Source organism: Sander vitreus, chromosome 15 (genome assembly GCF_031162955.1).
Source record: "Sander vitreus isolate 19-12246 chromosome 15, sanVit1, whole genome shotgun sequence".
Classification (NCBI taxonomy): Eukaryota; Metazoa; Chordata; class Actinopteri; order Perciformes; family Percidae; genus Sander; species Sander vitreus.
Genome location: NC_135869.1, coordinates 18,391,662 through 18,415,854, shown reverse-complemented (window position 1 = coordinate 18,415,854; position 24,193 = coordinate 18,391,662). Strand labels below are relative to the sequence as shown.

Here is a 24,193-nt window from a genome sequence, read left to right as displayed (position 1 = left end):
CCTCTACAGTCTAATGTAATCGTGGCTCTGCCATAAATTCTAACTTTACAAAAGTTATGTGGCCCATTTTTGTTAAAACTTTCCTAGAGGTTTTTTATTGAACTATGGGTTTTATTATTTGTGTGTTTATCTGCTTGATATCCAGCTGAAAGGCTTCTCCAAAGAGAAGATTCCAGATGAGGTAGACCGGACCATTCGTATCCTGAACCTTGAGGACAAGCGACAGGCTCGCTCCAAGACCCTCTCTGGTGGCATGAAGAGGAAACTCTCCATTGGCATTGCCCTCATTGGAGACTCCAAGGTGAAGAATTATTCACTCTCATTCCTTTTGTCCCATCCTTCCTTCACATAAACCACGTCTCATCTCTTTATCTTTAACTTAATCTCCAGGTGGTGATGTTAGATGAGCCCACATCAGGAATGGACCCATCAGCTCGACGTGCCACCTGGGACCTTCTGCAAGGGGAGAAGCACGGTCGCACCATCCTGCTCACCACGCACTTTATGGACGAGGCCGACCTGCTCGGTGACCGCATCGCCATCATGGCAGGAGGAGAGCTGCAATGCAGCGGGTCACCACTCTTCCTTAAGAGCAAATATGGTAAGTGAAGAGTGGAGTGAAAATAGCTGCAGCCAGATGTCATTCTCTTTATATAGCAGACCTGGACATTCAGGAGAATTGAAAATCCAGTAATTCAACTATATCATTGTTGATAATGGGCACGTACATCATTGTTACAATTAATTATACAGGCCTCCTTTCCTCTGCTCACCAGGTGCTGGTTACCACATGGTGATAGTAAAGGATGCTCTTTGTAACGTGTCCGAGATCACCCGCCTTGTCCACATGTATGTTCCTAATGCCACACTGGAGAGCAGCGCGGGGGCAGAGCTCTCTTACATCTTGCCCAAAGAAAGCACTAGCAGGTGAGTCAGTCAGGTCTTTGTTCATACGTAGAATACTCACAATAACACAGTGGAAAGTGTGAAGTGGCTTTAAGGATAGAACGACGACCATCGACCAGAAATCACACCTGCTGAACATTGTAACTAAATGGCAACTTCTGTCAAAAAGGGCCAGTCTTCACTAACAATGGGTATATGATTTATAATAAAATTATTATAATAAATACAGATAGTAACCAAATGTTTTTTTCTGTCTTTGCCTGTGTACATCAAACTCTCTCATTAAAACAATACACAAAAAATTAAATGTGTGGTAAATATACTAAAATATTTAATCTCTTACTTTACCACAATCTTTCAATTTCTATCTCACTTTAGGTTATTTCTTTCTTTATAACCACCTGTCCTGTTACCTTGTTTTATGTTCTTTTTATATCCTGAAAATCAATATTTTTCTCCCCACAAATTGGACTTTGACTCCACAGTGATCCTTACTACTGTTCTATGATTAGGTGTAAGGCAGAACTAAAGGCACAATATTACATTTCCATTACATTTCATTATTTGTGATACAGAGTGAAATTTGGCAGCTTTACACTATGAGAGCTCATATTGTTATATTGAGTGATCACATTTGTCCTACTGTGAGGTAGTGTGTAATGTGTTTCCCTGACGCACTTTGTGTTTGCTCTCAGGTTTGAGCTGCTGTTTGCTGAGCTGGAGATGAACAGAGAGGAGCTGGGCATCGCCAGCTATGGAGCTTCAGTAACCACTATGGAAGAGGTTTTCCTCAGGTGGGAGAAATATGACATTGGCAAATGTGTCTTTGTAATATTCCAGATCAGTAGAATCTAAAGCAAAAGGAAGTGGGTTTTATATAGTAGAGGTCTTCACGAGTCCAAAATGTTGTACCCAAACTCAAAAAGACCTGGAAATTCTACCCGGAACCAAACCAGACCGGTTTATTAATTGAAAGCTGGGACCCGGACCCATGCATAATCGAGAAATGTTGGACCCAAACTTGTCCGGATCCGTTCACATTAACGTTAATTTAAAAGTTGTCACAACTGAACTTTGTGTCTTACTAATGTAACATTAGTAGCCTTCTCCCCTGTGCCTGGCCATTACACATATAATCCATCGTCCATGTCCAAATACATCCAGGCTAATTCAATTGTCATTTCATCTTTAAAGTCCACTTGTTGTCAAGGTGACGTATGGCAAATGCGACTCGTTTGAGCTATTTTTAAGTATAATGACGATTAGAGCCCGACCGATAAAGGATTTTTAACGCGTAACAAAACATAAACCGATTTCCCTAACATTATTTTATTGTCACAACAGAACAGAGGAACATCAAAATATATTAAAGTTCTGATGAATAAAATTTATAAAAATACAAACTTAAGATTATGAAACTTAAAGGGTTAAACACGAGTATTGCCAAAAGGGATGTTGTAGAGTTCCCTCTGGGGGACAAACTATGCAACGCCAACACCCAACAGATGTATAAATGTAATGGATCTGAACCTGTACGGGTCCCGGCTCGTACCCATGTAGACCTCTACCATAATATTTAAATATAAAAATGCCTGTTATGGTAGCTCTGCAAAAGTCATACCGAGTCCATCAGTGTGTTCTGGCCATAAACACTAAACATCAAACGTGATACCAAGAAAAGCTGCTGTTTGAACATTTGGTCATTTAGCTCCCTTCTGGCGTTTAGTTTTTTGCAGCCAAGTAAAATGCCTTGTCAGTTAGATAGTAACACTGCTACCATTAATAAAAACTAAAAAAAGAATTATTGTTTTAATCCTTAATCCGAAATGAAATACTGTATAATGATCTTTTCTAATGATCTTTATTTTTCCTGTTTTCATTAAGTTAGTATATAACCACAGACTGATTTGTGTGTTCAGGGTGGGAAAGTTGGTGGATTCTAGTTTGGACATCCAGGCAATCCAGCTGCCAGCACTGCAGTATCAACATGAGAGACGCTCCCATGACTGGGCCACAGATGACGCCAGCAGCAGCAGCGGCATGACCGATGTCACTGACTTCACAGACAGCGGCACGCTCATCTCAGAGGACTGCTCCAACATCAAGCTAAACACTGGGGTGAGATAAGAGGATGGAAGCTGATGCTTATTTTCTGCATGTCATTAATCTTGAGTCATTAATATCATTCATTCATTTTTAACATTTCTGTTCCCCTTTCCTCTCCCATCAGGCCAGACTACACCTGCAACAGTTTTATGCCATGTTCCTGAAGAGGGCCCTGTACAGCTGGAGAAACTGGAAGGTGATGGTGGCTCAGTTCCTGGTCCCTTTGATCTTCACCGTTCTGGCTTTAGTTGTGGCACGCACCATTCCCAATCACCAGGACGCTCCTCAGCTGAGGCTGGCACTCAGCCGCTATGGTTCCACCAGGGTCCCTGTGGCTCTGCAGCCTGCCGTAGGTCCCCTGGCCTCTGCCCTGGCAAATACATACAGTTCACAGCTCTCTGCCCAGCTTGGCCAGCTCGTCAATATCACAGGTAAGCATCGTGAGAGAGACAGGGACTTGGTTTGACTGCTTAGCTGAGTATTTACTGACCATATGCCCCTTTCCTCCCGCTCCCCATCATCAGACTTCACTGATTTCATCCTGACCCAGGCAGAGGAAGAAGGTGGCAGCTTTAATGAGCACTGTGTGGTGGGTGCTGCTTTCCGTGGCAGCAGCAGCCGATTTGCAGAAGCAACAGCCTACTTCAATAACGAGGGCTACCATACACCCGCCACATCCCTAATGTTGATGGACAACGCTCTGTTCAAACTTCTAGCAGGTCCGAATGCTTCCATCCAGACGGGCAATTACCCCATGCCACGCAACCTGTCTGAGATCGCCCACAGCCAGCTCAATGAGTGAGTGGAGTGGAGGGAAAGAGAGAAGTAACATGAATTTGTTTTGGCACGCACAGTAACAAGAAACTTGATTTTTACACACTTGCTATAGTATAAAGCTAAAGGTAAAATACAAGTATTAATAAAAAATTTCTGAAACTCCAGAAAAGACTTGAAATAATAAGACTAATAAAATGTTATAATATAAAATAAAGACTTAATATTGATTTAAACCCCAGATATTTTGTTTAGCCATTACACTATTTGAACAGATGGAGCTCAAGAGAGCAGTCGTGTATTTTATGTCTGTCTGTCTTTCGGGCCATTTCTTTGCCTTTCCTTTGCACCATTTCACTTCAATTTCCTCCTGTCATCAACCCTTTTTCACCTCCTTATTTTTTTCAATCAATCTGTAGGGGAAAGACAGGCTTCATCATCGCCATCAACCTGATGTACGGTATGGCCTCCCTGTCCAGCACATTTGCCCTCTTGCTTGTAACAGAGTCCTCTATCAAGTCCAAGCATGTCCAGCAGGTCAGCGGTGTCTACCTGTCAAACTTCTGGTTTTCTGCCTTGCTGTGGGACCTGGTCAATTTCCTGCTGCCCTGTCTCCTCATGCTGGTCAGTATGACATCTGATAACTTGTTGGGATAAAGGCACTGAGACTTACAAGTTAGTCTAAACAGAGTTGTCCAGGCAGAGAGAGTACAGTATGCATAACATTCATGTATGCATTGTACAGTCTCATGTCTCATTGTTTTATGCTCTTAGGTGGTGTTTCAGGCATTTGGAATCAAGGCTTTTGTAGACAACAACCACCTGGTAGATGTGTTGTTGTTACTGCTGCTGTATGGCTGGGCTGTTGTGCCTCTCATGTACCTGCTCAGCTTCTTCTTTTCCACTGCCGCTACTGCCTACACACGCCTCACCATCTTCAACATGATCTCTGGCACGGCCACCTTTCTGACTGTCACCATCATGACCATCCCAGGTGAGAGGAGCAGACGTGGGCTTCTAGCAATGGAAGACATTTAAAGTTAATAAAAATGACTGTGTAATGTTCGGGCCAGTATGTTCTAGTTTTAAGGATTTTAAAAATGTTCGGGTTTGGCTGAATACATCTTGAGTGCAGTGTGGCGATGGCACTAAGGAAAAAAAGCCAACCCCTTCACAGCTTTGGGTTCAGTTCCCAGTGCAGTGCTTCTGGCTCGGCTGTGTCCCACATTGCAGTATTTGTGGTGGGAAGCCAATGAGGGATCATGTTCGAGCAACTCCTACTGGTTGATTGGGTTGCACGTATGAAGAGGAGCAGGGTTTTCAGATGATAGTGAGAACACAAGTGGCTGTCCAAATGCTTTATAGGTCAACGTGGGAGTTGGCAGTGATAACCACCAAATCAGGAGAAAAATGGGTGAAAAATCTATTTAAAAAAAAAAAAAATGAAAATAAAAGAATGTTTCCTTATGAATTCCTTCTTCAGAGTTGAACCTGCAGGACCTGTCACACTTACTGGATAAGGTGTTCCTGATCTTTCCAAACTATTGCCTGGGTATGTCCTTCAGCCAGTTCTACCAGAACTACGAATTCATCTCGTTTTGCACTTCCAGTCGACTCAGTGAGAAAGTGTGCAACTACTTAAGTAAGTTCAATCAGGAGAGACGTTGTTGAAAGGTGCAAAATAAATGTACAGAATTGGCGATTAGACTCCATCGCTATGTAAATAATTAAGAGAAGAGGGGTAGAGAAGCCATGAGTAGGCATATCCCCCAATGGAGGTGTGTGTGTGTGTGTGTGTGTGTGTGTGTGTGTGTGTGTGTGTGTGTTTTTTGATTTTTCTTTTTTCGTAGAGGTGGTCCCGTGTAAGATTTTAGTTTTAAAACAATGAAGATGCAGTCTAGTACCTGCATTTAATATGTGATCTAGAAGATATGATTATAACGATGAGTCATAATGTGGGTGGCAGTATTACACACATATATTGGGATGATGGGGTTGGTTCATACTTCTGTAGGGGAAGCAAAGAGAAAAATTGGTGCATTATGCATCCGACTCAATTTAAATTGTATTTTTATAATCCAGTTTTCAATCACCAAAATAAACACTAATAATTGAATGATCAGATATCTTCTGTAAACCCTCCATATTTCTACCCTTAATTTACTTGACCTAACTCAGTGTTTTTCTTGTTCTAGACATCACGTACCAGAAAAACTATTTCTCGATGTCGGAGCCTGGTGTGGGACGCTTCCTCGTGGCCTTCTCACTGCAGGGTGTAGTCTTTATTATTCTGCTGTTTGTCATCGAGCTGCAGTGTGTCCGCACTCTCCGGCGATTCCTCACCTCCCTGGGCAGAAGACGTAAACAGGTAGATGAGTTGTGGGAGCTGTGAACAAGGCAGGGTTTGTCTTTTTCTGTGTTTTTTGTGTGTGTTTTGTTTGGGAGAATGGAAACTTTCCAGTTGAATCAGAAATCTCCTAGCAACCAACCACAGCTTGCACTGCACAGGGGGTCTCTCTGAGAAACTATTTTCAAAGTGTTGTTAAACATATTCAAACTGAAGCCTAAAAAAGTCTCAAGGCAAGGCAGCTTTATTTGTATAGCACATTTCAGCAACAGGGCAATTCAAAGTGCTTTACATGAAAACAGATTAAAAAAATTAAAAACAGATTTACATGAAAACAGATTAAAAAAAAATTAAAAACACGAGACAAAAAAAAAAGTTACAGTGCAGTATAAGAAATTAAACATTGAGGAGCAGTTAAAACAGTTAAATATATAAAAGCAGATAAAATAACTTTCCTGGACTCAGCTTTTTGACCAATATGACAGATATATCAAGCAGTCCGGTCCATATTTTCTAACCATCTCACCCACTATGGGTCCAGATGCGTCGCACGGCTTTGAGATTTCATTCCCCATATTTACAGAAGCTTTTCTTGAGTATACTCTTATCTTTTTCGATGTGGTCATCACCGCAAAGCTTAGTTCTTTTCTTCGGCAAACCTTGTAAAACCCGGTACAGCCCTGCTGACAAAAATCTTTTAATAGCCAAGAACGTATTCTTAAACTATTTTATTTCTTCTGCAGTCTGTCTCTAAATAGTCAAGAACTCGCTCAGAGCGTTGATGGACTATTATTTTTTATTTTTTCTAAAGACAACTAGAGTAGTGGTTGTGGATCCACAAAGTAAATGGCAGATTTGATTCAAACACTGGGAGTAGACAACATGTTTAACATTTTATGAAAAGGATCATCACACTTAGAAACTAGTGTGGTTCATATTAGGTTTAATGGCAGTTGGCAACATTTGTCTCTTATAAAAGTCAATTAGCATTTTGATTTGTGAGATTTCAAAGCAGCATGTGACTAATACAGAACTTCAAAGAAGCAAAGTTATCTGCCCTCTAGGTGCAGATGCCCCTGTAAATGGTTTTATCATATCATGGGCAATAGTCTTGAATTAAATCAATAGAATTTTGATAAATATGTTCATTGGTTTTTCCAAAATTGATACATTTCATATATGACTCCTCACGTAATAAAACCAGTCTCAGCCGCACTTTATCAGGCAGAAAAGTCGACGAGTTGCTACTACACACTTCTAAGACCTCTGCATTCATCAGCACATCGATTTTACTGTAGGGATTCTTTCACATTTAAGAATTGCATATCTCATCTGAAAGTCTGAAACTTCTAACACTTTAGTGATTCCTTGATTAATCTATTAGTTAATCAACAGGAAATTAATCTGCAACTGTTTTGATAATTAATAATCTTTTAATCTTTTAACTTTTTAAGAAAAAGTGCCAAACATTGCCTCTCAGTTCTGAGAATTTCCTAATTTTCTTGAATCTCTTTGGGTTTCAGACAGTTGGTCGGACAAAACAAGCAATTTCAAGACGTTGTCTTTGGCTTCAGCAAATTACCACAGCCATTTTTTGTTATTACGATGAATTGAGAAAATTATTGTCAGATAGTTGTTATCGTTAGTTGTGGCCCTAAATGCTTTTATGACAAGAGTTATAGGTTGAAGATTACGGTTTCCAGTTTCCATTGTTATGTAATTTAGCGCCGCATGCGTAATCTTGTCCATGAAGTGTAATTAAATGTATATTATTTCAGTCTACCTCTGTGACATACTATTACATAGTAAACTATTTGTAAAGTATTTCAAAAAAAACTCTGGCCAGAAGACATGACATCACCTTGTGACATTGGGACACAATGTCTTACTTCTTGTGGTTGTTATTTTTTTGTCATACGTATGTGTGTGTTAGGTACCTCTTATAGAGGATGCAGCACAGCTTCCAGAGGACAGGGACGTGGCCGAAGAGAGGAAAAGGGTCCTGGAGTGCCAGCCAATATTAGAGTCTATGGTTGGCAGCCCCCTCATACTACAGGAGCTCAGCAAGGTACGTAGCACAGGAGTCTTCCTTGTCTGAATGAGACGGACTGCCTTATGGTTGAAATGTGTGTCTCTGTGAGATATGACAAGGTGGTACAGACCCACTGTTATCTCTCCTTCTCAGGTGTACAGCAGCGGGGAGAGGCTTCTGGCTGTGGACAGGCTGTCTCTAGCTGTAGGGAAAGGGGAGTGTTTTGGCCTCCTGGGCTTCAATGGAGCAGGCAAGACTACAACCTTTAAGATGCTGACTGGTGATGAGAGCGTTACCTCCGGGGACGCCTACATTGATGGATACAGCATCTTGAGGGACATTAAAAAGGTAAGAGCAGAGGGAGATGGAAGGAAAGGACATTTCTGTTAAATCAATAGCAAGATAAATCGATGCCACATAGCTTTCAAAAGGCCAAGATTTGAAAGAGGGCATTTATCTCTGGATTGCAGGTGCAGCAGCGCATTGGTTACTGCCCTCAGTTTGATGCCGTGTTGGACCACATGACAGGAAGAGAAACTCTGAGTATGTATGCCAGGCTCAGAGGAATACCAGAGAAATATGTGTCTGGCTGTGTGGAGAATGTCTTGAGGTCGCTGCTGTTGGAGCCTCATGCCGATAAACTGAACCGCAGTTACAGGTGGGTAGACTGTTTTGAGCCATTCCTTTTTCTGTTTTGTGCCACACAGTTCACATAGTAGCCTAAATAATTCTGTATTTTGTTGAGCAAGTGTGTGTGAATAATACGTCACCATCAACATATGCAGTGGTGGTAACAAGCGGAAGCTGAGTGCAGGGATGGCTCTGATCGGTGGGCCTCCAGTCATCTTTCTGGATGAGCCTTCGACCGGGATGGACCCTGTGGCCAGGAGGCTGCTGTGGGACGCTGTTACACGCACACGGGAGTCTGGAAAGGCCATAATCATCACTTCTCATAGGTGAGCTTTATAGTTTGTATTGGGTATCAGCAGACATACATTTACCCAAGGTCTGAACTTGTATCATTTTGAGGTAGTGGTCCTTTACTTAATTATTTTTATTTTCTGCTATTTTCTGCTTCTACCTTACTATATTTTAGAGAAAATATTCAATGATGTAGTAGATGTAGTAGCTCAAGTACCTTGATCCTTTACTTGAATAATAATACCAATACCTCAATATAAAACTATTCCATTACAGTAAAATGTAAGCACCTCAATGCTGTACAAAATACTATTTTATATACAAAACATATGAGTGTAACACAATATTGATGCATTATTATAGATGAAACTTCTTTTTAGTAGTTTTGCTACCAATTCTTCTGTAATATTTATATTGTAACATGGTATTTATACAATGTGGTACTATCAATGGAAAAGATCTGAATACATCTTCAAAGACGTTTTACTGCTACATCTTGATACATGAAAAGCAGAAGACATGAGAATGCTTACACCTTTGACCTGTCTCCCTGCTATGGTCCCTCCCCAGTATGGAGGAGTGCGAGGCCCTGTGTACCAGGCTGGCAGTGATGGTCAACGGTCAGTTCAAGTGCCTCGGGAGTCCCCAACACCTGAAGAGCAAGTTTGGCAGTGGCTACACCCTGCTGGCAAAAATACACATAGAGGCTGAGTTGGAGGACAGTGACCTGCAGCTTTTTAAAGACTTCATCGAAAGTACCTTCCCAGGTCAGAGGCATACAGTTAATATTTACAGTAATAACTATTAAGATTACTAGAACTATAAAATATTGAATTCACTCAAAGTAAATTAAAATTGTGTTTACTACCACAGTAACTATAAAAAAAAAAAACCAAGTAACTATGTTTTAACATTAGATCAAAATGTATTAATATAGCTGCATTTATAGTTAGCATTCTACATTTGAATGGGCAGATAAGCTTTTCAAAATGGATCTCTTCTTTTTGTGCTCTTCATTAAACAGTTGAGGGTGTGTGGCTGTTAACGTAATTTGAAGCGAAGCAAATCTAACCATGTGAATTTTCTCCCGCCACAGGAAGTCAACTAAAGGATGAGCACCAGGGAATGGTGCACTATCATTTGACCGACAAAACACTTACCTGGGCACAGGTGACTGATTTATACAGAAATCCAGTAGTCTCTCTGCACTTGTGCTGTGTTTACACTCCCTCTAGTGGACAGAAGTGTACAGGGTAACTCTTAAATACCTGAGCTGCAATTTTATAGCTTCAACAAAATGTTCAACCACGGAAGTTTAACATGTGGATGGCAAAAAAGAAAATGTACACAGTAATGGTAAAAACACTGATAACCTAACTTTGAAAAAAATGAAATGTAAAAAAGATGCAAGTAGCTGTGTGTGTGTGTGTGTGTGTGTGTGTGTGTGTGTGTGTGTGAACATGGGCAGAAATGAAGTGTATTTATTTGTATTTTAAATTTTTAAAAGATGCAGACTGTAGCTTTAAATTTTGATCTTGGCACAAAGTCTTTGATAACACCAGAGATGCATTTATATCACACCTCTCCATGTTGTCTCCCTCCCTATTCTCTACTCCCACCTAGGTGTTTGGCACTTTGGAGGCAGCCAAAGAGAAATACCAGATTGAAGACTACTGTGTGAGCCAGATATCACTGGAGCAGGTGTTTCTCAGCTTTGCCCAGTTCCAGCACTGCACAGAGAGTAGGAGAAAGTAAGTGGAGCAAGGAATCCGTCCATCACAGCCTTGTTTGGTCACTCATCGAATGTGTACACAGGCTGGAGCAGGTTTTATCTCCAGCTCCATTTTTACCTTGACCACCAACACACACACACACACACACACACACTGGGCCAGTCACATCAACTTCAGCATTTCTACTACTGTATCAAGTCAGTGTGTCTTTTGTTGGGTCATTCATACCGTTGTTATTGTTATTGTGTGACAAAGAAGTAGAATTGTAATTATGACATGTGGGGGATGATGATTATACCAAGTAATGAACTCTGCACTTTTTTAGTGAGGTCAAAGACAATGAAACCACTTACTAGATACTACCACTACTCTGAATTGTGTGTGACAGAGTTTATTTGTGTGTACAGCTTGTCTTTTTTGTTATTTATGATTTTATTTGATTGCTTATGTTACCAAGAGTTTGTGCTCTTTTTTTCTGTGATCATCACAAGAGAATGAACCACTCCCATTTGATACGTGAATGAAATTGTTTGCACACCTTTGCGCCTTATCTAACTAAAGAGGGTTCTTGTTTCTTTATATTACCCTGTACAAAATGCCTGGTTATCCTTAAGAGCCTCTCATTGTTGCCAGATGTAAATAATGTGATGTGTTCATGGTACTAAAAACCACTTACTCATTCAGGCCAGAGCAGAACATTTACTCTTTTAAAGACTGTTTTAGGCAAATTAATGAATGCATGTATACAATACGATAAACAGAGTGCATGATACTAGAGAAGCAGAGAGCTGCTAGCGATTACTAGAAGACCATCCTCATTGAGGATTAATCCTCAGAGTACATTTAGTCCGGAGTAAATTTTAACACACCTCCATTGTCTAGGTCTTGGGAACCAATGTTTTGGTTTTCCTGCCAAACAAGTTCCACCAACAGTGTGTTACCATGTGGACATCCAGCCAATTACAGTTTACATGGAAGCTATTTAGAAAGAAATCATTGTGTCACCCAGTGGATTACTTTCAAATGTTGTGGGATGTCTTGACTTTAAATCAAGTTGTATCAGACGGCATGGGGTTGATTTGGGCCTAAAAACAGCTGCAGTTACCTTTTTTTGAGGTGTGTGTGTGCGTGTGCGTGTGTGTGTGTGTGTGTGTGTGTGCGCGCGCGTGTGTGTGTGTCAGTCAATGCTTAAAGCTTAATTTGATTTAAAAACCTTTTTGTAGCAATACTTTTACATCTTTGAAATGTACAATTTAATGAATGAGTGTGGCAACTCATGATTCCTGAATTCATCCAGACTATAGTTAAACAGTGCTATGATAGTCCTTACATATTGTGTGGACAACCTTTACTGCTGTATAGAGCTGCACCTTCAGGGAACGTCAGGAAATGCATTTAAAAAGGCCCAACAATAGTATAAGTATAAGAATGATCAGCACAATGTTTGTTCCTCTTTCATTTGGATGTATTACTATGAACCGAATGTCAGAGCGTTCCCAATGTAGCACTATCTTAAAGCCTAGGTTGTACTTTAAAGAACTTGTAAAAATATGTATTCTGTAAGAATATTTTGAATAACATTTGAAGTTTCAAAAAAAGATATTCCCCACATTGATGAGAAGTTTCTTGCTTTTCATCCATGTTAAAGATCAATAATATAATCTGAAATGAATCAGCAATCGCATTAACTGTACGAATGCACAAATTACATTCCTACTCTCGAAAAATCACTGACTTCACAGAAGTGAGATGAATGTATTTACGGTCTTACACGAAAGCAAAACACACTCCCAGTTATAAACTTTATCAACAGCTTCATGCTTTCTTCATGTCATCAGATGTGTTTGGGAGAAGAAAAGTAGAGACGGACAGTCTAGAAAGACACGGATATGTGGCTTATTGCTCTTTAAAGAATTTAACCTAATTTTTACTCTTTTGTTTGTGTATTTTCATAATTTGTTTCTCATTACATGTATGACTTGAATCAAATTGCAATGTTAGATACGTAGTTTGAGGAGAAATATAAAGGTTTGCACTGCTGATATTGAATGATGGTTATGCTGAAATACAGTGAATCATATTTGAAAAGGGAATTCACATTGTAATTGTGTACTATACTGTACCATGAAACTGACCTTGTCAACTGTGTATGTATCGCTATTCTTTTTAAATTAAATAATGCTCTATGCAAATACTAGTGTCTGGTCTCATTTTTCCAGCAAGTGACACTTAACACCTTTCTTGTATCTATTTGCATGGCTTTATACTACAAGGGATACGTGAAAGAACATTTTCCATCATTTTAAAAAGGATCACATTTGGCCTTTAAAAAGGCTACCTTAATTAAAAAAAATAATCTAAAATTAATTTTACAATTTCCTTTACTGTACTACAATGCATTTCATTAAACATCCCCGAATTGACTAATATGTAGGGTATTACTACAGACATTTCTGCTTTTACGTCAACAGCCAATGAGTCGGAATAGTCAAAGCAGTGGCTGTAAAACGATTTCATTTCCTATAAATTCTTCACAATAAAAGTACCCTGTTATTTTGTTATTAAAGTGCCCATATTATGAAAAAACACTTTTTCTGGGATTTGGGGTGTTCTTTTGTGTCTCTGGTGCTTCCACACGCATACCAACTTTGAAAAAAATCCATCCATCGGCACGGCTTGTGACGTCACAAGCCGAAACGAGCTGGCTAACCGCAACCGTTAGCTCGTAGCTAACGCTAATGCTAACGCTAGCATGCTACCTCGTTCTCAATAGCAAAGCACTGCTACAACACACACAAGTTCACCATAATCTACAAAAGAACTACTTACATGTGCACCCTCATTTAGAAGTTTCCCAGCTAATCCTGCCTTGTAACTGACCGAAGTTGTAGAAACAGCCTTTCTTTTACTGTCTATGGAGCTAGCTAGCTGACATGATCTACATCTGAGCTACTGCATGTGAGTGCAATCAAAGATCGTACAGAAGAAGAAAAGAGGTCTCACTCTGTAGCTAAAACAGAGACCAGGTGAAAAGAGGATCTGCAGCAGTGAGAGAGAGCTGTGCAGTACAACAAAAATATGGTGTTTTTTGAAAATTAAACCATGTAAAGCTATTCTGGTACAACCTTAAAATACAATTATGACCCTGAAAATGAGCATAATATGGGCGCTTTAAAACGTTTTTCTTTTTTCTTTATCAGTAGTAACTGAACACACCACACTATATACACAATAGAAATAAGAAAACACTAGCTGCCTGGCTACACTTTGTGATATAAACATCCTGTTTTCTATCTCATTGGTTCCCAAACTGGAATGCAGGTACCCCCAGGTGAACGCTAGGTGACATAGGAAGTACGCGGAAAAAAAAACAACTTGAGTTTGTTGAAAGTGTACAAGGCGGAATATGCTAAGGATGCAAAACCCAAAGAAGAAAAACAAGAAGACAAGTCCTGCTTTTTTTGTCAGGTGTGCATCTCCTTTGAGACTGTGTTGCTCACCTCAGGGTCACAGAGCTCACGAGAGGCGGGTAGATGATTAGTAACCCTATACCTCAGCTCAAAGGACAGATCTAGGGGACGTTTGTTTGACTATATACCGCACTGTGTTTTAACTGCAAGACTTAGTCAGAGGAGTACCATCAACAGAAGAACAAATGTCTCTTTTGGAGGATTTTGTTTTCTTCCTTTTCTCTAGTCCCACCACTTTGTTGGGGGTTGTTGCTCTCTTTCTTGTCCTCTATCTTGTTTCCAGTAGTTTCACCTCCCAGGAAATGGGGAAGGAGCCCCCAGGACCGAGGCCTCTTCCGCTGCTTGGCAACCTTTTGCAGCTTGATCTCAAGAGACCCTACAAAAGCCTCTGTGAGGTAAGTTAAGCACTCTTATCCCAAACCAAATCCATTTCCTAACATTTGTAGCAATTTATCTAAAGGCCATTTACAATAAGAAGTGTCCTCATATCTCTGACAAATTGGACTACATTTTTTTTACAGCTTTCAAAGAAACATGGCTCTGTGTTTACGGTGTACTTCGGAACCAGTAAAGTGGTTGTTCTGTCTGGATACAAAGCAGTCAAGGAGGCTCTGGTCAGCTACGCAGACGAGTTTGGAGACAGATATATCTCCCCTATTTTTTATGATACGAATCAAGGGCACGGTAAGACCTACCTTTACAAAATCTTTAATATACAGTATGTTTACGTATTAGCACAAAAAAACGAAATACTATGAACAGTTATAGAAAAAGCAAATAACTGTATTTATATAATATAGTATAATTGTATTTGCCACCTGTTTGATAATATACTTTTTTATATCTGTTTCAATGTTTAATCTTTTTATTTTCTACTTTGTTTTATTTTAGGCTTATTAGCCTACTGATGAGTATTGTATCTGTTATATACGTGACTTGTACAGATTACATTTAACTTGCATGTCATTTTTAAAAGGAATTCTTTTTGCAAATGGAGACTCCTGGAAAGAGCTGAGACGTTTTGCCCTCACCACCCTGAGGGACTTTGGGATGGGAAAAAGAGTCGCTGAGCAAAAAATCTTGGAGGAATGCCACCATCTGATCCAAATGTTTGCAGAGCATGAAGGTAACAAAGTGATAATATATATAGGTTTTTAGCCCATCCCGTATGGTTTCACAAGACACCACAATTTAACAGACATCTTCCGGTCTCGCATATACAAATCATGTGGAGAAATAGCCTACATGAATGACAGAAATAAAAAAATAAAAAAACAATACAAACAAATATCTACAGATCATCTTAGTAAAGAGACATCTTTCTCTTCTCCCAGGCTTTGTCAAGATAACTGACAATTTTTTAGTATGTAAACATCCATCTCAGTCTTTGATCTTCATCCATATTCACAAAATCAATAGCTATTTTTATGTTACTAAACAAAGCACTGTTCACAATAAAGAGGACAGTAGAAAACAAACTGGAACTCCTTTTCTATATCATTTAAACAACACATTGGACGGATCTGGCTTTTTCTTCTATATTAACATATCTGTAATACATATATAGGCTATATTTAAGTTATTATTAGGCAGCATGGTGGCCCAATGGTTAGTACTGTGGTCTCATAGCAAGAAGGTTCTGGATTCAAATCCAGGTCGTTGCGGGCCTTTCTGTGTGGAGTTTGTATGTTCTCCCCATGTTGGCGTGGGTTTCCTTTGGGTGCTCTGGTTTCTCCCACCATCAAAAAATGTGTTAAACGTACTAGGTTCTCCAGTCAGTGCCCTTGATCAAGGCACTAGCTCAGATCTGGAGTTGGTCCCCGGGAGATGTAAAGGTTGCCCACTGCTCCCTTGAGGGATGGGTTATGAATTTGGCTATGTGTATGTGACAATAAAGTACCTTTACTTTATTATTCTCACTAAGCAGTGTTCAAATCATCATCCATATTTTACAATTTTTTTGTAGCCAGTGTAAGACTGCACTTCTAGGCCTACTACTCATTTTGTAGGCCTACTGTAGCCTACTCGACATTCAGAACATTAACATAGAAGCAAACAAATCTGTTATGTAAAGACATAGTGGAGTAATGGTGTCCTGAGCAAAGAATATAAAGTCACACTCCCTCTGTGTGTGTTGTTATCCGATAGCCGGTCCACACGCATGTGCATGTCAGTGCATGTGGCTGTAAAAAAACCTAGGTACGACTGTTTGTGCGGTTAAACTGGAAAATTAGGCAGCGCTTATAAAATGTGAATCAAGATTCTGTTACTGCATTGTCTATATCGCCTAAAATGTTTTCAGAAACATATCCAAACATATCAACCTTCTACGTCTTAATAATTAAATTATTTCTCAATGGCATTTTACAGGGAAACCATTTGATACAGCATGCCCGGTGAATTATGCAACATCCAATATCATCTCCTCTATCGTGTATGGAAGCAGGTTTGAATACAATGACCCCCGATTCAAAAACATGGTGAGAAGAGCCAACGAGACCATACGCATTACCGGCTCTCCACAAATCCAGGTGGGCTACATATTTACTTTTTAAATTGCTGCTGTTTTAAGGGGATTACTACGGTGGCTGTATACATAAACACACTGCAAATAAAAAACGATGCAAAAAGAAAAGCACGCAAACCCCGAAAAAAGAAGCGATGCACAAAGAAAAACAACTTCATTAATTTGACAACACATGCGCAGCATTCAGAAAACGCGCTGCAAATATACACAACACAACCAAATACATAAACGCGCTGCAAATATGAAACGATGCAAAAAGAAAAGCACACAAACCCAGAAAACAAATGCAACAAAAAAACGCAGCATCCAGAATATACAACGGAAGTTCTCCAGACCTCTAGAGGGAGCAGCTAGTGGAACAGCTGGATTTTTGACCCCACGGGAGGGCGGGGGGTCTGCATCAGCGTTTAACGTTGACGTTTGTTTAAGCCATATTACATGAGAGGGTTTAATTTCGAGGTCCGAAAGGTGCATTACTAAAGTAGCCTATAGGCCTACTCAAGTGTAATATTGTGATTATACAACAACGGTTACCAACAAAATAAGTGATCAATCTGTATTTATATTGTGGAGCAATTCACTCTTGAAATACAAAAAAACAGACAGGATTTATAGTCCCTCCCTGTTTAGTAAACCAGCCAATTTACCGTGGGATTTATCAATCTGAATAAATCCCGCTCGCACATATAAACACAAAACTGCTTTGCTAACTCCAACGTGTTGTAAGTAAGACATCTGCTGAAAAAGTTATTGTATTCATTAGCATGATTGCCGTAGTGTTTAGTTCACAAACATCCAACACACCAAAGTACAAACACATAGCGGACCAGACGCAAGCTTTTATTTTGAAAAGCCGAAGCTCGGGGACGGCACCAGCCGGGAGGGCATGAGACGGGAGCATAGACTTTATATTATTAATATATTATGTTATTAATAATAATATGAATTTAATATACAGTCTATGGAGTTCTCCAGGCTGCAGCCATACCCGACTAATAAAAAGGCAGAGCGCTCTCTCCCCGTGGGGTCGAAAAAAATCAAGCTGTTCCACTAAGCTGCTCCCTCTAGAGGTCTGGAGAACTTCCGTTGTATATTCTGGATGCTGCGTTTTTTTGTTGCATTTGTTTTCTGGGTTTGTGTGCTTTTCTTTTTGCATCGTTTCATATTTGCAGCGCGTTTATGTATTTGGTTGTGTTGTGTGTATTTGCAGCGCGTTTGCTGAATGCTGCACATGTGTTGTCAAATTAATGAAGATGTTTTCTTAATTTGCTTGTGTTTTGTCTATTTGTGTGTGTTTTCTTAAGTTTCAGGGCGTTTGCCCCTGTCGGCCACCGTAGATTACACACAAGCAATGGTAACTGATAAATGCATGACATAGGACTAAATGAAATTTAGTTATTGAATAATTGTGTAGAATAGTAAACTACATCATTATTCTATAGCAGTAGATTCATATACATCTCTATAGTTCAACAGAAGAGTATTTTCTGCTATTGGTTTTTAATCAGAGAAATCTACTCAGGTTGTTGTTGTTGTGGGTGTACATTGTTTTCAATAATCTTTTTTGTTTTCACTGTTACATCACAGCTTTACAACATGTTTCCCAGGCTGGTTGGTTGGATAAAAAACCGGCAGCTGATATTAAAAAATGTTGAAATGACCATCAGAGATGTCAAAGATTTAATTAGGCATCTGAAAGAGACACTAAACCCTCAGAACTGCAGGGGCCTTGTGGACTGTTTTCTAAATCGGAAGCAGAAGGAAGAGGTAAGACAACATCTTTTTTTTTTTTCGACTGCACACTTGCACATGTCTATTTTTTATAATGATATGTGGGTGTTCTTACTTTTAGGACTCTTCAGTTATGGACACTCACTACAATGAGAAGAACTTGATATTTACAGTAACAAACCTGTTTGCTGCTGGAACTGATACCACAGCGACTACACTGAGATGGAGTTTGCTGCTTATGGCTAAATATCCACGTATACAAGGTAAGGAGAGGGATGAGGCTTGTTAATCTTTCCTGTCAGCAATGGCATTTTAAGGAAATGTGAAGCTGTACAGACATTTAGTGCTCCGATGGTGTGCCACCTCTTTTTTTCTTCTTTTACATTTTTTTTTTTTTTTTTACAGATTGCTTTTTGTAGTGGCTCAGTTTTCATGCTAGTTTCGGGACATATATGTCTCCGTTTGTCTAGATTACAGAATATTTCGCATGTTTGAGTTTGAACAAAGCTGAAATGTAGAGCTGGTTAATAATCACATAGACACTGGAGTGTCTTGATAGCCGAGTGGTTACAGTGCATGCCATATAACCTGTGTTCAATTGGTACGTGTGTTGCATATCAGACCCCTCTCTCTCTCTTTCCCCCATTTCTACACTGTAATCTGTCAAACAAAAGCAAAAAATGCCCAAAGACTCAATAAATAAAAGTTCTGTTTTTTTAAAGCCATGCTGTCTGTCGGTTTGTCGCTCAGATAGTACACCACCACCAATGTCTTTTACAGACATTCATGGTGCCCAGAGGATGAACTCTAATGACTTTGATGATGATTCCCTGACTTTTCCTTGACAGCCACCATGAGATGGACATTTGTGGTTTGGGGTGAAATGTCTCAACGACTATTGTCATGACATGCCCCCCTCAGGATGAATTTGATTCATTTTGGCAATCCCTTAACTTTTGTCCAACACTTTATTAATGACGTTACCATCAGCCAAAAAGGTACAGCTTCATAGAGCCTCTAGCATGGCTGCAGACTCTGATAGTCTACTCGTGTTAAAATTAATGCAGACAAAGAATATCAATTTATCATTTTGTGTGTTCAGATCAGGTCCAGGAGGAGCTGGGCAGGGTGGTCGGAAGCCGCCAGGTCCGGGTAGAGGACAGGATGAACCTGCCATACACTGATGCTGTCATCCATGAGACACAGAGACTGGCCAACATTGTCCCCATGGCCATTCCTCACAAAACCAGCCGAGACGTCATCTTCCAGGGCTACTTTATCAAAGAGGTTATGTGCTCAGATGTTTAAGTACTTATCCACAACAAATTTTCTTGCAGGAAATGTTAATCCACCTCAAAAAAACTTGAAAATGTGACTTTATATGATACACCTTGCTCTCTTCTTTTGTCTTTAGGGGACTACTGTGTTTCCTCTTCTTACTTCTGTCCTGCATGATGAGAGCGAGTGGGAGAGCCCACACACCTTCAACCCTTCGCACTTCCTGGATAAGGAGGGTCAATTTACCCGGAGAGACGCCTTCATGCCCTTTTCTGCAGGTAGAACAGCTTTGTTGAGTTTACGTTGTTTAGGTATTACTGAGATATTTTACACAGCATGATCCAGATTAACTGCAAATCTCTTCATTCTCGCAGGTCGCAGGGTGTGTCTTGGTGAAAGTCTGGCTAAGATGGAGCTCTTCCTCTTCTTCACTGCCCTCCTCCAGCATTTTCGTTTCACTCCTCCACCTGGAGTTACAGAGGATGAACTGGATCTGACACCAGCTGTGGGCTTTGTACTCACCCCTTCACCTCATGAGCTGTGTGCTGTCAGTCGCAATGAGGAAGAGAGGAGCATGGCATTATAACTACATGTGCCAATGGTGTGAATATTGTTTTATTTACCCTTACTAAGACCACAACATACTGAGCAGCCTGCAGATGTCACATCCACAAGAATACCAACAGGGGACAGTTTATTTCAGTCACTTATAGGGCAGGAAATTACTTGAAATTGTAATGAGATAAATAAATGTAGTCATACACAGTATGTACACAGTCAATGTTTTTTTGTAATTTGTACAAATTAGTTTAAACAAGTTGTAGGAATGTATATGGACTTGTTTTCACAAATAGATGTATTTGGTTTTGTAGGTTGTAATTTGTCAAGGGTTTAATTTCTTAGTTTGCTGCAAATGGCAGATTATCGTCATATTACATTCTAAAATTAATTAAATTTAGACCTGCTTCTTGATGGCTGATACCTCATGTACATCTAAAACTACATTTATATACCAATTTTGGTAGGCCTACCTGTGTTTTTTCCCGTAATACTGAATGAAATACTGGACACACTGTTTTAAATGTTGTCTGATGCTTCATAAAAGACAAAAACAAGTAATTTCAAATTTGTAATTATTTAATAAAGGAGAAATATATTTAAACTGCTTTTAAATCATGATTTGTTCAGTTGACTGCTAACTTTTCCTTGTATTTAGCAAATGGTTCCTTGGGACAGGCTGCAGTTTAATACCAACAGTCTTTAGATTGGCCATCAGCAATTGCAGCCCAGTTTAGAAAGATGATTATGTTTGTATATAACACCATACACTGTCTTGACTTCTATGCACACATGTTGTGTGAGTGCAAGAGAGAGCGCACCTGTGAAGCTCAACAAAACGTGTGTGAATGTGCGATAGTCTTGAGCAGTTAACGATGGTCATCATAAATCATCAGGAGTTCAAAATTCCAACACAAAGAAAGCGCAAGGTAACGGACATCGGGACGAAAAGAGCGTGACCCGGTGGAATTTCTGGCAGCACCGGAGCAATCCCGGAAGTGGAATGTTGTGGCTATAGACTGGTTAATTTATAAGATGAAGTGGATTTCTCTCCATCATAATTGTAGGTGATGTTTGTTTTATTTTACAAACCTCACGTTGCATAATGTTATGGTGTGGCTCCAAAACAAACAGAAAAGGTAAAAAACTCAAGTATTATTAAAAACGCACTAGAGAGAGAGAGAGACAGAGAGAGAGAGATTTGACAAGTCTGGGTACAGTGGTTTTGGATCTGGTCTAATGTCGTCTACATATGAAAAAAAACAAAACTGAAATCTCCCTTTATTGCATTTTCACAAATACAATAAAGCTTTCACAAATCTGAAACTGTGTTTTTAAGAATCTTTAGCCTCTGGGATAATTTAGTGTATAATTGATAAGTCTAGGTATAGTGGTTTTCAATGTGGATCTTGTTCAAAGTTGTCATGTGAAAAGAATGTGTGAAATCTCCCTTTATTGCGTTAAATAACAAGACAGCTTTTACAAATCTAAAAGGGTGTTTTAGACATAATACTTTAACTTAATGACTAACACGCTTTTAATACAGTAAGAAGTAGAAGAACTAAAGTAGCGAAGGAACGCAGAACTTGCGAGGTAAGTGTAGCTCAAGTTGGCCGACTCGGCAGGGACTGGAAATCCTCTCTGTTGCTTCAAATTCTCGGTACAAACGCTTCGCTCCTGACCACATCACTGTCGTGCCAGTATTGACGTTAAAGCACCCTCTCGTGTAATATTGCTCAAACCTTTGCCTCAACTGCAAAGACATTCTAGGGGATGTTCGTTTGACTATATACACCGCACTGCGTTTTAACTGCAAGACTTAAAAGGAGTACCGTCAACAGAAGAACAATTGTCTTTTGGAGGATTTTGTTTTCTTCCTTTTTTCTAGACCCACCACTTTGTTGGGGGTTGTTGCTCTCTCGTCCTCTTGTTTCCAGTAGTTTCACCTCCCAGGAAATGGGGAAGGAGCCGCCAGGGACGAGGCCTCTTCCGCTGCTTGGCAACCTGTTGCAGCTTGATCTCAAGAAACCCTACAAAAGCCTTTACAATAAGAAGTGTCCTCATATCTCTGACAAATTGGACTACATTCTTTTGTATCTCGCTTTCAAAGAAACATGGCTCTGTGTTTACGTGTACTTTGGAACCAGTAAAGTGGTTGTTCTGTCTGGAGACAAAGCAGTCAAAGAGGCTCTGGTCAGCTATGCAGACGAATTTGGAGACAGATATATCTCCCCTATTTTTTATGATAAGAATTAAGGTCACGGTAAGACCTACCTTTACAAAATCTTTAACATACGTATGTTTACGTATTAGCACAAAAAACATAAATGAACAGTTAGAGACCGAAATACCACAAATAACATTGTATTTGCCACTTGTTTGATAAACTGTTTCAATGTTTAATATTTGTACTCGTTTTATTTAGGCATATTACTGATGGAGTATTGTATCTGTTATATACATGACTTGTACAGAATAAATTTAACTTGCATGTCATTTTTAAAAGGAATTCTTTTTGCAAATGGAGACTCCTGGAAAGAGCTGAGACGTTTTGCCCTCACCACCCTGAGGGACTTTGGGATGGGCAAAAGAGTCTTGGAGGAATGCCACCATCTGATCCAAATGTTTGCAGAGCATGAAGGTAACAAAGTGACGATACATGAGGTGTTCTGATGTACAAAAATTACATCAAGGTCTCATCGTAATGCTGAGTAACATTTCCTCCACAAGGTTTGGGGGACACCTTCCAAGTGCAGCCTTGATTGTACAATAGTACAAGATTGCACTTTTCATTTTGAATTTAAAGGGGCTGTACTCGACATTCAGAACATTAACATAGAAGCAAGAAATATTTCTGTCCTGAGCAGAGAATAAAGTCACTCGGCCTCTGTGTGTGTTGTAATCCGAGCTTCTCTGTTCTGTGTTTTGATTTGTTAGTCCACGTAGCCTACATGAGCGAGAAAAAAAATTAAAATAAAAGTAGGTATTATACATATTGGGGAATGGTCAGTGAGAGCCCTGTGGGAGGCAGTTTTCAGTATATCGTGTACAGTCCCTTTAAAAACAGACAGTTGGTAACTGTCGTAAGGTTCAGAAAATGTTGGACCCAAATGCAGAGACAGCAGGCTAAATTGAGCTTGAGGATTTAATATAATAAAGTCCATATCAACAAAAAGGAGTCCTGACCGCAGCAGGCAAAAATCATTCCAGAATGTAGAGGAAGCAAAAGAACAGGATACCAAAAACTGGAACACAGAGACAACGGGGTAGACTCCACAAACACCCTAAACAATACAATGACCTGACAGACAAAGGAAACACAGAGACTAAATACAAGCGGTAACGAGGAAACAAGACTAAATACAAGAGGTAATGAGGAAACAAGAGACTAAATACAAGAGGTAATGAGGAAACAATAGACAGGTACCTAGGGCTCAAGAACAGGTGAAACAACGGCGAAGGCCGACTCCCTCTGGAGGCCGAGCAGGCCCGCGATGGCCTCAGATCGCAGAAATCTACTCTGGATGTTGTTGTGGGTGTGTCTTTTTTGTTTTCACTGTTAACATCACAGCTTTACAACATGTTTCCCAGGCTGGTTGGTTGGATAAAAAACCGGCAGCTGATATTAAAAACTGTTGAAATGTCCATCATCTGAAAGAGACACTAAACCCTCAGAACTGCAGGAGCCTTGTGGCCTGTTTTCTAAATCGGAAGCAGAAGGAAGAGGTAAGACAACATCTTTTGTGTTTTTCGTTGAACAAAAAGAACAGCAATATTGCACGTCTATTTTTTATAATGATATGTGGGTGT

The 24,193-nt window shown here is 39.8% G+C and overlaps 2 protein-coding genes across 2 annotated transcripts in view; both read left to right on the top strand.

Moving 5' to 3' along the window:
- The window catches only part of abca3b (ATP-binding cassette, sub-family A (ABC1), member 3b), a 28,781-nt gene extending 15,770 nt beyond the window's left edge, over window positions 1-13,011 (top strand). Inside the window, exons 14-31 of the mRNA XM_078270478.1 lie at window positions 146-301; window positions 391-601; window positions 777-927; window positions 1,602-1,700; window positions 2,826-3,024; window positions 3,137-3,443; window positions 3,537-3,810; window positions 4,206-4,410; window positions 4,561-4,780; window positions 5,270-5,428; window positions 5,982-6,154; window positions 8,067-8,201; window positions 8,319-8,513; window positions 8,636-8,823; window positions 8,951-9,121; window positions 9,657-9,853; window positions 10,183-10,256; window positions 10,710-13,011. Coding sequence (XP_078126604.1) covers window positions 146-301; window positions 391-601; window positions 777-927; window positions 1,602-1,700; window positions 2,826-3,024; window positions 3,137-3,443; window positions 3,537-3,810; window positions 4,206-4,410; window positions 4,561-4,780; window positions 5,270-5,428; window positions 5,982-6,154; window positions 8,067-8,201; window positions 8,319-8,513; window positions 8,636-8,823; window positions 8,951-9,121; window positions 9,657-9,853; window positions 10,183-10,256; window positions 10,710-10,841 — 3,246 coding nt within the window. The 3' untranslated portion in view covers window positions 10,842-13,011. The remainder of the gene's footprint in view (window positions 1-145; window positions 302-390; window positions 602-776; window positions 928-1,601; window positions 1,701-2,825; window positions 3,025-3,136; window positions 3,444-3,536; window positions 3,811-4,205; window positions 4,411-4,560; window positions 4,781-5,269; window positions 5,429-5,981; window positions 6,155-8,066; window positions 8,202-8,318; window positions 8,514-8,635; window positions 8,824-8,950; window positions 9,122-9,656; window positions 9,854-10,182; window positions 10,257-10,709) is intronic.
- Window positions 13,012-14,172: 1,161 nt separating this feature from the next.
- Window positions 14,173-20,981, top strand: LOC144530766 (cytochrome P450 2K1-like). The gene is made up of 9 exons (XM_078270480.1): window positions 14,173-14,684; window positions 14,811-14,973; window positions 15,266-15,415; window positions 16,660-16,820; window positions 18,404-18,583; window positions 18,669-18,810; window positions 19,650-19,834; window positions 19,962-20,103; window positions 20,200-20,981. Exons 1-9 carry the CDS (start codon window positions 14,475-14,477, stop codon window positions 20,409-20,411), a joined length of 1,545 nt encoding a protein of 514 aa, XP_078126606.1. The 5' UTR covers window positions 14,173-14,474; the 3' UTR covers window positions 20,412-20,981.
- The last annotated feature ends 3,212 nt before the right edge of the window (window positions 20,982-24,193 follow it).

Coding starts and splice junctions, on each gene's coding strand:
- LOC144530766 (XM_078270480.1), top strand. CDS start 14,475: ATGTCTCTTTTGGAGGATTTTGTTTTCTTCCTTTTCTCTAGTCCCACC. Junction 14,685..14,810: donor CCTACAAAAGCCTCTGTGAG/GTAAGTTAAGCA, acceptor TTTTTTTTACAG/CTTTCAAAGAAACATGGCTC. Junction 19,835..19,961: donor AGGGCTACTTTATCAAAGAG/GTTATGTGCTCA, acceptor TTTTGTCTTTAG/GGGACTACTGTGTTTCCTCT.